Source organism: Columba livia, chromosome 1 (assembly GCF_036013475.1).
Source record: "Columba livia isolate bColLiv1 breed racing homer chromosome 1, bColLiv1.pat.W.v2, whole genome shotgun sequence".
Lineage (NCBI taxonomy): Eukaryota > Metazoa > Chordata > Aves > Columbiformes > Columbidae > Columba > Columba livia.
Window position 1 is genome coordinate 193,462,492 of NC_088602.1, and position 13,284 is coordinate 193,475,775.

Consider the following 13,284-nt stretch of genomic DNA (forward strand, 5'->3'; position numbering starts at 1 on the left):
AACAAAGAGATACGGCCCCTTGCAAAGCCATCTCACAGAAACTGTTACATTAAGACCAGCTAATGACTGTCTCCCTGTTTACAGAGGCTTCATTGTGCCTTTCTTGCTGCCTGTACTTCGTCTTTGCTGTAGTTATAGACAGTCACAGCTCTCCTGTCGTAACTACGTAGTCATAGACACAGTTTTAGAAATTCGCAAAAAACAAGGCCACCACTGTAGCTAACTAGAATACTGCAGTGTTTAGTTATTAATAGTAATGTATAGAACACTCCGTGATGATTTTTTCTTTTATAAAGTTGTTAATTAAATTTCAAAAGAAAGCGGCACAGGAAGCACCTTCTTGGCATTCTCAGGTTTATTTTACTATTATTAATTTCAGGTGGAAAGGAGGGAATCCATTGATGAACATCTCCAAGTTCAAAATTAAGGCTGTAACACATCAAGCGACAGAATCAAGGTGGTTCATTCTAAAACCTTTCTGATACTTGCTAAATCTTTAGTTTACAGCACTTGTATTAGGAGCAGTCTGAAGCCTGATCTGCCGACAGTCTGTCCTACGTTTTCCAAAGCCTCTCTTAAATTAGTGCTGGCTTTACAATCATGTGATTGTGTTTCCAACCAGGAAATGATAGATTTTCATTACTAAGGTGGCATTCTCTTTCTTGGAGTTTCCATGTTTATTCTTAGGATGAAAGCTGCAATCTTTAAACTGCGTTACATCCTAAATTTGTGGCTCCTAAACTGAAAATCAAAATCGAGCTAGAGGGAGAGAATAAATGAGAATGGAAAAAAGCCAGAAGGAGGTTAGCAAAGCTATGGAAGCTTTCTGGAATGTATCAGACAAAAAGGGAAGTAGAAATGAGGAATAACTGGAAATCAGTAACTCACAACTGGCTAAAGTAACACATTCCTTTGTTTTAACCGGGCTTTGTTTGAGTGAGAATAGCATCGGATTTGACAGTGCAGTGAGAGAACAACCACAACAGGTAAGTAGTGCCCTGATGCAGCAGCAAGTCTTCTTGCTTGGGCACCTGCGGGGGGCACGGTCCCCTCACAGCTGCAGCCAGGGCTCACATCCACGCCGGACACCCTGTTCAGCTGGAGTGAGGCTCACACAGCTGGATCCTGCCTCAGTTGCTCAGTCGCCAGGTTTTCTTGCTTGGCATTTGATTCTTGCACCTCCTTCAGACAGGCCCTCATCTTGTGCAGCCGCAGACATTGTTGACAGCAGGGGTGTTCCCCATACATTTGCTGGGAGCTTGTGCAGTTCAGCCAAATACACTTACCTACCTACCTACTAACTCACTAACTCTCTTGCCCTATTGGCTCAAAAACCTATGGGAAAATTTTTGAAACTTGCAAACCCGTATGTGAAAACCAAAATGCACTCCATACACAGCTACCTACACTAGAAACTAACAAACAAACAGAATAATGAACCTGCTAACTAACTCACTAACAAACAAACTCTCTTGCCCTACTGGCTCTAAAACCTATTGTGAATTTCTGAAAGTCACAAACCAGTATGCGAAAAAATGTGCACTCAGTACACAGCTACCTACACTAGAATCTAACTAACAAACTAACAAACACTCTAGCTAACAAACTAACTAACAAACTAACTAACTTGCTAACTAAATAACTAACAAACAAACTCTAGATGGTCCAGCTGAGCCAACATGAGGGTGACAACAGGAGAGGGATTTCTTCAGTCAACTCTTCAACCTGCCTCGAGAAAGAATGGGGGGGGAAAGACAGGCATTAAGTACAAGGCTGAGAGGAGAACAAGAAACTCGTGCTTTAACAGGATAGGCAGTCCCCATCCACAGTTCTCTTCTGCAGGATTCCTTCAGGTCGGATATTAGGCTTTGGTGTTTTGCTATTAATGATTTAGATTGTGGAAGTCTGGGGAGGCTTCAGTGGACACGGGGGCTTTTGACTCAACTGCCATATGAACCTAGGCTTCAAGGGCCAGGCCTGGGTACAGCTGCAGTAAGAGCAGCAAACGGAGAGCAAAACTGAACCAGAGTAAAGCAAGGAGGAACAAAGACAAAGACAAGAGGAAGAACTGTTTTACAGTGAGCATGGTGAAATATTGGCACAGGTTGCCCAGAGAGGTGGTAGATGCCCCATCCCTGGAAACATTCAAGGCCAGGCTGGACAGGGCTCTGAGTAACCCGATCTCATTGAAGATGTCCCTGCTGACTGCAGGGGCGTTAGATTAGATGGCCTTGGAAGATCCCTTCCAGCCCAAACTCTTCTTTGATTCTAGGATTCTAAGTGCAAAATGAAAACTGCCAACTCTGGAGTGCTCTTTACCTCCAGACATCCACCTTCTCCCAAGGGAAGGTGAATGCTTCCTCTCTGGGGCCGTCTCTAGGCACCACAGAAATATTTCCTAGACTCAGAGCAGCATGACAATTGGAAAGAGGGAGAGCAGGCTCTTTCACACACCAGGGGCTCCTTGTTGTTCTCGCCCCACCTGGCTTGGCTCAGTTGCCTGTTCATGAGCTGTCCGGCTCCAGCCTTCGCCTCCTCTTGCTGGGCTGGCCATCGTCCCCCTCTTCACACAGGAGTTTTCTCTTCCGGGGGGAAGGATTTTGCCCCTCTTGCAAAGAGCCTGGCAAGCTTTCCATCCAAAAGGATTGTTAGACAGGTAAAGCCATGACAAACAGGAATCAATTCTACTCTGAAGTAAAGCTAGCTCAGGTTACCTGCTCTGCCCAGAGGAGCTGTTCTGGGCTGCGCTTTCTGCAGCGACTGCAGGCACCTGCAATGGAAACGCAGAAGATGACACCTGCCTGTTTTCCAGCTCAGCTCTAAAAGGCAGATGGCTTGGATGGCTTTGCTCAGCCCAGCTGTGCCACTTCTGCTGGGGTCACTGCACAAAGAGTGATGGCCAACCTGCATCAGCCTCACTCTGCACTTCTGCAAAGCTGCAGGTTGGTGGATGAACTTTCTTGTCCCTACAGCGGCAATCCCACCTTCTGAGGGGAGAGGCATTCTCTCATGCTGCTTGTGGACCTCACATACCTCTGCAGTTTCTCCTTGTTCTCCTGGTGCCGGCGACTCCTCAGCCCCTTCACCGGCAAGGCCAGCCCCCTCTTCCTTCTCCTGACCCTCCTCCTCCTTCTCCATGAACAGCACCTCCTCCTCCTCCTCCTCCTTCTCATCCTCCTCGTCCTCAAAGAGTTCCTCATGGTGGTTAACGAGGAACTCTACCAGCTGGGTCACCTGCACACAGCAAACCATTGGTTTCCAATGCACTGGCTGCAAATGCCTCCAACAGCCCTTCCCACCCCTCATCCTGCCTTGCGCACAGAAAGCTGCAGCTGTGCTGCTGCTCTTCCCAGCAGCTCCCCTGCCAGCATTGGCTGAAGACAGGAGGCAGCCAGGAACCTCTGAAGAGCAAAGCTGGCGTGGGCCTGGAAGGCTGCAATGGGCTGGGAAACACAGCGTACCTTCCCCGTCACCTGCGCCAGGACATCCAGAGGGAGCGTGTCCTCCTCTGGTGGGCCAAGGAGGTTGGGCCCCACGCAGATGGCCAGGTTGAGGGCTGTCATCTTGGTGATGGTGGCATTGCTGCTGATGTTCTGCAGCAGCCGCAGCAAGGTCTTGAGGAGGAGGAGGTTGGCCTCGGGTAACTTGCAGGCCACCCTGCGGGAACAGGAACGCAGCGTTCATTGATGAAGTATGGGTTGTCAAGACAGGTGTCCCATGCTGATGTCAGCCAAGCCCACCCCAGGGAAGGCTCCTTGGCCAAGCCGGCTCTACAGCAGGGGGGCTGCCTTCCCTGAGATATTGCCACCTCCCTCCCCGCCTGCCCTTCTGGCCAGAGTCCCTTTGGACAAGGAGCCAGCCCCAATGCCTGCATCTTTTTCAGGCAGGCTGTGGCTTTGCAGGCAAGTGCCAGGCTCTGCCAGTCCCTGCGGAGCAGCCAGGCTGCTGGCCACACTCACTCTTTCAGCCCCACCAGCCTCTCCTCCCTGCTGCTCTTCTGCAGGGCGGCCATCCACTGCTGGTAGAGCTCCGCCACGAGGAGCTTGGAGGGGATCTTGCGCAGGAAGTCCTGCAATGCCAAGGGCTGCGCGTCAGGCTGTGAGCGCTGCTGCCGGGAGCACGGGCAGCATCCCCAGCACGCTGGGTGCCGAGCAGCTCCTGGCTTTGGGCTCCTGCTCGAGCAGGTGCCCAGCAGCAGCACCAAAGCCGGGAGCTGCCGGACTCCAGGTCAGCAGAGCTCACCTTGAGGATGACGGCCAGGACGTGCACCGGCTGGCTTGCCAGGTGGACCTCCATCCCGCTGTCCAGGGCCTCCCTGATCTCACGGGAGGCACGCTCGCTGGCCGCCAGCCGGAAGATCCCCTCCGTGGATGGCCCCTGTTCGTGCAGCAGAGCCAGCAGGTCCTGCAGGGGAGAGAGGAGGACGTTGCTGGGCTGGAGACAGGCCCTGGGAGAGTACAAGCTTCCTCAGGTGCAGGAGTGAGTGTGGATGGGTCTGCTGCTCTCACTGGGGCAGAACAGAGGGCTGGCTGGAGTTGGGTGATGTGGAGAGGAGCGTGCTTTGTCCCCAAGACTCATCTGGGATGCCTGCCATGGAGACAGTGCCTCTCCAGAGGAGCCAGCAGGATCAGGACCCCCTCCCAAGCCACGCTTGCTTACCTGCATGGGCTGGGGCAGCATGCCATCCTGGCTGCAGAGATCAGCCAGGGGCCGGCCAAAGAGAAGCCCCATGCGGGTAGAGCCCGACGGCCCCGGTGCCTCTGCAGCCGCCGAGGTCCCTGGCCGCACAAAGTGCCAGGGCAGCCACCTCCTCCTCCTGCTGCGGGTGCCACCATCTGCCAAGGAGAAGAGAGCAAAGAGAGGTGGAGCAGAAGTGCCAGGACAGCACTCCTGGACCCTGGAGCGCATGGGAGAAGTGTCATTTGGCAATGAGGGATCCCGAGGGCTCAGGTCTCTCCTGCCGCAGAGTAATGGAGACAGATGTGTCCTGCGGGAAGAGCAGCAGCAGCCCCACTGCAGCCCGAATGCCCATCTGCAAGAGGAGGAGGGAAGGGCCATCCCATCCCCGTCTTCTCCAAACTCACCAGCCAACTGGCCAGTTCCAGCGCTGGGCACACGTGGCTGCTCAGGCTCAGGCTCGTCCCTGCAGAGCAGACGGCATCAGGCATGAGAAACTCAGCTGCTGCATGGTGTGGCTGTTCTGGGGTGTCTCCCAGCTGTGCGTGGGGGGAGCCTACCTGGCGCCACGGCAGCAATTCACCTGGCCCATCTCCACAAAGCCAAGACAAGCGTCCTGAAAGGGCACGCCTGTGGGGCACGAGGTGGTGGCCAGACAGGTGGACAAATTCTGGCAAACAGTGCCCCAGTGCCGTCCCAGTGCTGCAGGGCAAGAGCTTGGCTCTTACCCCTGACACTTCGTGGCGGCACAGAAGTGTTGCCGGGACAGCGCCGGGTCAACACAGCCCAACATTCTGAGCGCAGTGGTGGGGGAGGGGCACTGGGGGCTCTCTCCACTATGCCCATGTCTCTCTTGCACTGGGAGCCCAGCCCTGGGCACAGCACCTCAGGCCTGGCCTCAGCAGCGCCAAGCAGAGGGGAAGGGTCACCTCCCTCCTGCTGCTGGCAAGGCTTTGCCCCGTGCACCCCAGGGTACCACTGGCTGTCGCCTTGGGCAAAGGCCACCTTGCTGACTCCTGCTCAACTTGCTGTCCACCAGGAGCCCAGGACATTTGTGCCATGCTCTTTGCCAGCAGCTTTGCCAAGTTGCTTTGGGTCACAAGTCTGTGTGCGCGTGTCCCAGGATGCTTCATACCCATAGCATTGCCAGACATTTCTCCTCTTTTCCTAGGCAAGAACTCACCAATGAACCTTCTTTGTTTTCCAGCCCCTAATCCTCACTCACAGGCTCTCAACTACATCACCCCTAACGGTAAGGGCTGCCAAGTCAAACTTCTCCCTTACATTCACTGCGACTCCCCCAACCTCACCTGCCCTGTCTGTCCCTCCTCAACAGCCTGTTCAGCCCTCCCGAGCACTCATGCTCTCTTACCATTCTGCACCAGGGACAAGAAAGCTTGTGCGCAGAAGTTCCAGCTTCACAGGAGAGCATGGTCGCCCGAAGTATGACATAAATATGGTATTGTCACGGAAGCGTGAGCGATTGCTTACAAAAAATACGTGTTTTTCTTCAGTCTGGTGACACACAACAGTTGACAGTACATGAGCTTTTCATCAGAATCTCTCCAAGCACTTCATTTTCTCCCTGGATATTCCAAAGGCACCTGAGTCACATTTGGACTGGGACAGCCACAGCCCGCTCCATGAGGCTCTGCAAACAAAACATCGCTCTTTCCCGTGGCACATACCAGCTGACTCCTGGAGACCTAGGCTGGGAACTCCACTAGCCACCTTTGACATACGATAGAGTAGTAAAGGCTTGTTTTTGAGAAGTAGCCAGAGATGCCGAGGCCACTCGCTCCAACACCAGACACCATACTGGATATTCAGCTCCTCCCAATTTACAGAGCTCTATTGCAGCTTTGCATGTGAGATAATTGCTAAGACCCCATTCTAGTTAGTGGAGGAAGGACTTATTCCTACTGTGCTAAAGCAGACATCTTTAGGACACCTGTGGACTTAAGGGAGTGTATCGACTAAGGCCTCAGTTGGATTTCCTACACGCAGGCAACTTAATGCCATTTCACATGCCGTAACGAAACCAGCACCCAGGGATCAGCAGACGTGGCACAGGACCTACGGATAGTCTGGCCCTTCTGAGAGGACAGCTGGAGAATCTCAGATCATTCCCAAACCGTGCCCAGGGAGTGGCTCTGTCATCAAGCCCTTGCTGCCCGCTCACTCTAACGGCTTTGTGGAAACCAAGTCCCCACACAAACACCCAAGTCACAGTGAACCGGATCCCACCCTGGTTATAGTTCCCTCTTCTGCTGAGGAGCTTTGTGTCCTGTATCCCCATAGCTGAGACCTAGTGGGAGCATTCTCCGCACATTTTTGGTAGCTTGTGCAGTTAAGAGCAAATATTGGGGCTAAGGAACGTGCTCTGTTGTTGTTAAATTTTTTACTGTGTCTTGTTCTAACCATCTCCATTTGGCAAACTTCAAGAAACACTTATTTAAACATTTAAATACAGAGATCACCTCAGTGTTTGCTATCCGTTTTCTCCAGCCTGCAGGAAATGCCTTCAAATGGCCGTTCTATTACTTGTGTCCTTAGCGGAAATTCTTGCAGCTCAACACGTGCCTTTTGCAGCATGTGCAACTGCATAGAAGTCAAAGTGCAGTGACAGGAGCCTTTTTAATGAAGCTTCTGCTCTTGGTATCTAATGCACACGGGGCTTTGGGCTCAGGCAGTTGCCATTGGCTGACCGCTTGGGAAAAGCTGTGTTTGCAGCGTGTCAGCCAATGTGGTCGGCATAGCCCTTGCCAATGACAGTGAGCGCAAATACAGCAGCACCACTTCTTCCGACTTGCTGGATCACAAGCCGCTTGATCCGCAACTCAAAAGTGAGCTGCAGCTCCGAAGTATTTGTCATGTCAAATGAGCAAGACCTGTTCGCAGATGGTCAGAATTTAAAATGGCTTCTTTTGAAAGGATGCACACAGGATACACAGCTTTATCTTCTTGATGTTGGTCACCTACTAAAGGGTCCGGGCTGGATTTGTGGAGCATATTAGGGGAAGAACATAATACTGTTTTATGGCAAAGCCATTTTTTGGCTGCCAGGCTTTTCCATTTGGCAAACTTCAAGAAACACTTATTTAAACATATAAATATGGAAGTCACCTCAGTGCTTGCTACCCATTTTCTCTAGCCTGCAGGAAATGCTTTCAAATGGCCATTTTATTTCCTGTTTCTTTTGTGGAAATTTTTGCAGCTCAACACATATGTTTTGCAGAATGTGCAACTCTGTAGAAGTATTTGTCATGTCAAACGTGCAAGATGTATTCAAAGATGGTCAGAATTTATAATTATTTCTTTTGAAATATACACAGGATATACAGCTTTATCTTCTTCATAATGGTCACCTACTAAAGGGCCCAGGCTGGATTTGGGTTTCCCATGTTCTGTCATGAGAGGGGCATGTTTGAGGAGGGGAGCATGGAATAGGTGACTTAAATTGACCAATTAAGTATTGCATCCTACAATCATCATTCCCCCTGTAGCATTAGATTTTGCTAGACCATGAAGAAGGAGGCATTTCTGAAGTTGAGAAAATGGGGACAATTTAAATATCAAATATTTCTTAACAACTTTTCCTCTGACTTGCTGTGTTTATATTTTAGTTCAGAAAGTTACCATGTTTTCCTGGGTTGCAAGAAGCTCTACAGCAATCCATGCAGGTTCCTAGAGTATTGTTTTCAACACATACAAGATTGGGTCATTCACTCTTCTCAGGAACTTCCTATGTCCCTAAAGATCCACATTTTTTGTGTTCATCTGTGACTCTTCATAGCATCTTGTTTCCCCAAACTTTCTCTTTTCTGCTGTGATAACATTTGAAACAGAGTAAAGCCGCCATAATGAAGCTAAAAAGCAGCCTCTTCTCTTCCTTTTAATATACCATCATTATGTTAAACATAACCTGAAATTAAATTGCTCAGTTATCTCATAAACACTGATAAGATTTGCTCAGCAGTAAAGTGAAATGAATATTTTGGAAGAGAACTACCAAGAAGTAGTCAATTTACTAGAAATCACCTTCCAAACAAGAATATGTTGCTATTTGCAATGATCTAAAAAAAATAAAGGGGGGACTCGGACTATCCTTGGCTATTCCAATTCCACCTCTTCTAGAACATGCTACTAAAAGTTTCTCTACTAGTAGTTTAACTAATTGAAAAATTTGCCTTTTCACTGAAGCACATAGAGCTGATCACACTGAGAAGCAATTTAACTCATCTAGATTTTTGCATGGCTCACTGCAATTCTGGGCATACATAAGGGAACTAAAACTGTGCATTAGGAATGAATTTCCATTGTAAAGCAACTTGTTCCCAAGCCAGATGTTTATGGGACATAATTTCCAAAGGAAATTTCACATCATCACAGTTGAAAGGCAACACTCAGTCACACTCAAGCATCACTAGTCAGTATGTCCAAAACAGCAGATGCTGCTGGCTGTTGTGTTAGGAGAAGAACAGGAAGCAAGCATTCATCTTCTGGTACTGCTGTGCCAGAAACTTAAAGGTATGGTTGCAGTTTTTTGTAGTTCCTATAAACACTGGAACATCTTTGCAGCCTAAACAAGTCAGTTGTTATATTTGGACTTGAAGGTCTTGGACTACATGATATTAACCGAAGACTAAATAATAGATTAGGCTTGGTATCACTCAGTTTCCAAAATATCTGATTGCCTTGTTAATATATTGGTAACAGGTATTTCCCATGTGCATGTGTATCTCCAAAGATCCCAGCCCTACCTCTAGACAGCAGAATCGCTGAAGATAACCTGGTTCTGCTCCTGTAGTTAGGTGTCTGTGTAGAAGCTTTTCATGAGGAAGTTATTGAGACATTTATTATCATGAACAAGAATCCTAGCATTACACCTATTACATTAAATTGCTGCAACACTATATGCTTGCTACATTTTTCAAAATATAGTTTTTAAAAATAATTTTTGAAAAGTTCTTCCTTTCAGAATTCCAGCAGTCTTTCATATATTGTCCTTCTCTTGCTTTTCCATCACCTGACAAGATATTGGACACTATTACATTCAACTTGGGCTACTGTTTTCTGTCTACAAATAAACTGAATAAGAAAAAATATAATTTCTAAAGTGAGAAAAATGCCCTTAAATGCTTTACACACCTACGGTCTTTTCAGGTTTCACTTGGCTGAGCTGGCGAGTCGATTAATTCATCTGCAAAGCTTCTACCTTCAAGCCCTTAAATAGATTTTTTTTCCTGACACAATTTTCAGTTGTTCTGAGGGAAAGCTGTCTACTCTGCCTACATTTGTCCTGCTGTCTCCAGACTCTTCATGTAGTGAGAAGTACCCGGAACACAGTATAACATGCAGCCTGTAGTCTCCGCATTCCTCTTCTGGTAGAGTAAATGAACCCATGTCTATGTTTTGGGGTTTTTTTTGGTTGTTTGTTTGGGTTTGTTGTTTGCTTGTTTGTTTGTTTGTTTGAGAAAGGGAGCCTGACAAGTCCTATCAGATTTTTAAAATTATTAGAATGAAAGAAACTACATGATTGCATGGAATTCTAAATACTATAGAGTATATTATATTACAGATTCTCCTATGATTGTAACAGTTTGACTAAGAATGAGATAACAAGGAACTGGGGTGGCATTACAATTTTTTGTGATTTTTCTCATTTTGTAGGCATTAGTTTCCTGTGCAAAGCAAGGTAATTGTTGTTTATTCAGTTAGAATTCCTGCTCTTCCAGAGCTCACCCTCATTTAATTAGTTTTACATGGACTGGAAGTAACATAATGACTGTCATATTGCTCTCTTCAAAATTCTGGGAAGAAACAAGTTTGTGGTGAAAACCAAGTGCTACGTGGCTTATTGAGGAAGAATTGTGACTTGTGCCAAATTAAACATAATTTTCTTCAAGCCCTACAATATTTTTTAGTTCTTCGCTAATAGCTTATCAATCAGGTTAATACATAATAAAACTGTAGTCTGTTTTGGATTTCTACTCCAGAGGCTGCTTAAATACATTTGTGTAGAAGTGAGTGAGGAGTGTGGACAGGAGTGGCCCGCATTTGTTTTCATCTGTCCATGTGGATATGCATCTACAAGAGTAAATATATTACCCTACATGCAGGAGTTAATATATAACACTTGCATTTACCTTAGTAATCGTGATGGGAAGGCCCTCTTTACTGCTGCTGGGGCTCTGTAAGCTCCTGTTTTGTGCAATGTTTTTGTACATTAAAAACTGGCTCAGGTTGCTACTGCCAACCTTCTGCTAGCACCTTCACAAGTCAGTAAGCAATTTCAGATGACAGCTGATACCAACATTTCCTGTCATTATAGTCTCTACCTTAGGTAGCTGACATGTATTGTTATGCCTGTGTAAGAATCTGTACCAAACCACCTCTCTCTCTCCTTCAGTGCACAGCAATATACACAGGGTTCTTCCTATGCAGTGAAGGAAGACAGAAACTTGCTTGTGGTGATTTAAACCACTGTCCGAGGTGGTGCTCAGGCCCCTTAGATAACATAATTTTCTCTCTGCACTTGCTTTGATTGTATCGTACCCTATATTCCTAACACAGACATCTTTGAAGTTTCTCCTACTAAACTTTCCACTATTGTTTTGAAAGTTATTTGCAGAAATTTTCTTTCTTCCCTTAATTACATTTCCTTCCCATTTTTTTTTTATATTAACTGCCTTTATGTTTTTATTTCAGCTGTTCTTTGTATGTTATGTAAAGATATTTTTTGAAAAGTTGCTTTCTGATTCCATACTAATCAACTTTGTTCATTTGCACAGGTCCTTTCTGATCAGTGCAGCACAGTAGGGTGGTTTAACATCACTTTTAATAGCCTAACATTGGCAAGATCAAACCCAGAAAATTGTGGTCATGGTCTGTCCAAGCCAGCTGTGGAGGACATCAGTGTCAGTGTGCCTTGTGACTATAGATATGTATCCTATGGGCTCTCCAATGGCTTGCTTGAGCTCTGAAAAGGAATAGCTAATATAGGTTTATCATATGAAATCAGTGACTTGATCACTGAGGAGCTTGAAATCAGCATTAATAGCAGCCTAATAGCAGAATGAAATAAATCCTTCCTTTTTTTCACATATATCCTGAAGTTTTATGTAACTGAGGCCATATTGTGTCTATTGTGGCTTATTGCCATATACTTCCACGTTTCTCCTATTTTTTAACTTATTTTTAAGAATTACCTTTTACATATCACCCATGAGTCTCAAATTTTAATGGGATTTATATCTCAAAAGTAGACAACTACATTATCACTAAAATTCACGACTGCAGTTTAAATAATATTTCTTTCTTATATTCCTGTTTCAAATTTTACTCCTTTTTGCTCCCCCAGGACTTGTTAAATACTAAAAAGCACTTATTAAATACTAAGTACTCTGAAATGAAAGTCTTTATTTTTCTCTTATTTTGTTTTCAGTTTCCTTCCTGGTTTTCTTTCTTTATACAAGACCCAGCTTTAAATCAAATGTAGAATATTGTGGTTTCTGTCCATCCTTATTTGCCTAAGCTCAGTCTGAGATTCATTGCTTCTATGTAGCATAATTTCTGTGATGTTAGGAAAAAATGAGAAAAATAATTAAAAAAATAATTACTTTGTTGTAATTTCTGTTTTTATGTAAGGCAAAAATATTTATAAAGATTGCATTCTTCCAGGGTGTGAAGCATAGGCCAAACAGTAACTGGAAGGTCAGAAGAAACTTCAATTCAGGAGGGCTATGACATGTTTCGCCACCTGGAAAACACAGTAATTTAAAAAAGATTCCAGTTAAGACACGGCGTCAAGCGAGAGGAAGCACTTGGCTGAACTGGTTTGACAGTTCTCATGTCTCATTGACATAAATTCTCTTTGAAAAGGGTGGGAAAAATAAAAAAGCGTAATTTATAAAAGATATCTGAAAGAATAAGAAAAAATACACAAATTACTTATTTTCTTTGTATTAAGCATATGCACCACCTTCTTCAGGCCTTTATGATTTTCACCACAAAGGTGGCAAATCACTTTTCATTTGCATTAGTCACTGTCCTCAGATGACCATTACCCAATTCCAGCCACAAAGTTACTGCCATTACTGGGATGTCTGGGAAGTGCTTTCTGTATGTTTGGAGCAGGAGGAATAAAAGTACCTGGAAATCACTTTTACCCATAATACATCTAGAAGTCCCTGGAAAACAAGCTGGTCTGCAGGCTAATATAATTTATATTGATGGACAGTAGCTCTGGGTTCTTAGGAGGCTTAGCAATAGCTACTTGCTTCCTGTGCTCCCTGGGATGCAGTGTGATATCATAGAAACATAGAATCATTTTGGTTGGAAGAGAGCCTTAAGATTATTGAGTCCAATAACCTAAATCTAACACTAAACCATCTCTCTAAGACCCTCATCTATACGTCTTTTAAACACTTCCAGGGATGGTGACTCCACCTCTTCCCTGGAAAGCCTGTTCTAGTGCTTCAGAACTCTTTCTGTGAATAAATTTTTCCTAATATCCAATCTGAACCTTCCCTGGTGCAACTTGAGGCCATTTCCTCTTGTTCTATCACTTGCTACTAGGGAGAAGAGACCAACACCCTCCATGCT

General features: G+C 45.9%; 1 protein-coding gene and 1 long non-coding RNA gene across 2 annotated transcripts; both read right to left on the reverse strand.

Annotated features, from left to right (window-relative positions):
* Positions 1–245: 245 nt before the first annotated feature.
* On the reverse strand, positions 246–3,963 carry LOC135575280 (T-cell activation Rho GTPase-activating protein-like). The gene is made up of 2 exons (XM_065055895.1): positions 3,462–3,963; positions 246–3,234 (listed from the first exon to the last, which is right to left on the reverse strand). Exons 1-2 carry the CDS (start codon positions 3,561–3,563, stop codon positions 2,701–2,703), a joined length of 636 nt encoding a protein of 211 aa, XP_064911967.1. The 5' UTR covers positions 3,564–3,963; the 3' UTR covers positions 246–2,700.
* Positions 3,964–4,678: 715 nt separating this feature from the next.
* LOC110356955 (uncharacterized) lies at positions 4,679–5,660 on the reverse strand. The gene is made up of 3 exons (XR_010471137.1): positions 5,238–5,660; positions 5,085–5,143; positions 4,679–4,835 (listed from the first exon to the last, which is right to left on the reverse strand). It is a non-coding gene; the product is annotated as an uncharacterized LOC110356955 (long non-coding RNA).
* Positions 5,661–13,284: the final 7,624 nt, after the last annotated feature.

Coding starts and splice junctions, on each gene's coding strand:
- LOC135575280 (XM_065055895.1), bottom strand. CDS start 3,563: ATGACAGCCCTCAACCTGGCCATCTGCGTGGGGCCCAACCTCCTTGGC. Junction 3,235..3,461: donor TGGCGCAGGTGACGGGGAAG/GTACGCTGTGTT, acceptor TGCTGTGTGCAG/GTGACCCAGCTGGTAGAGTT.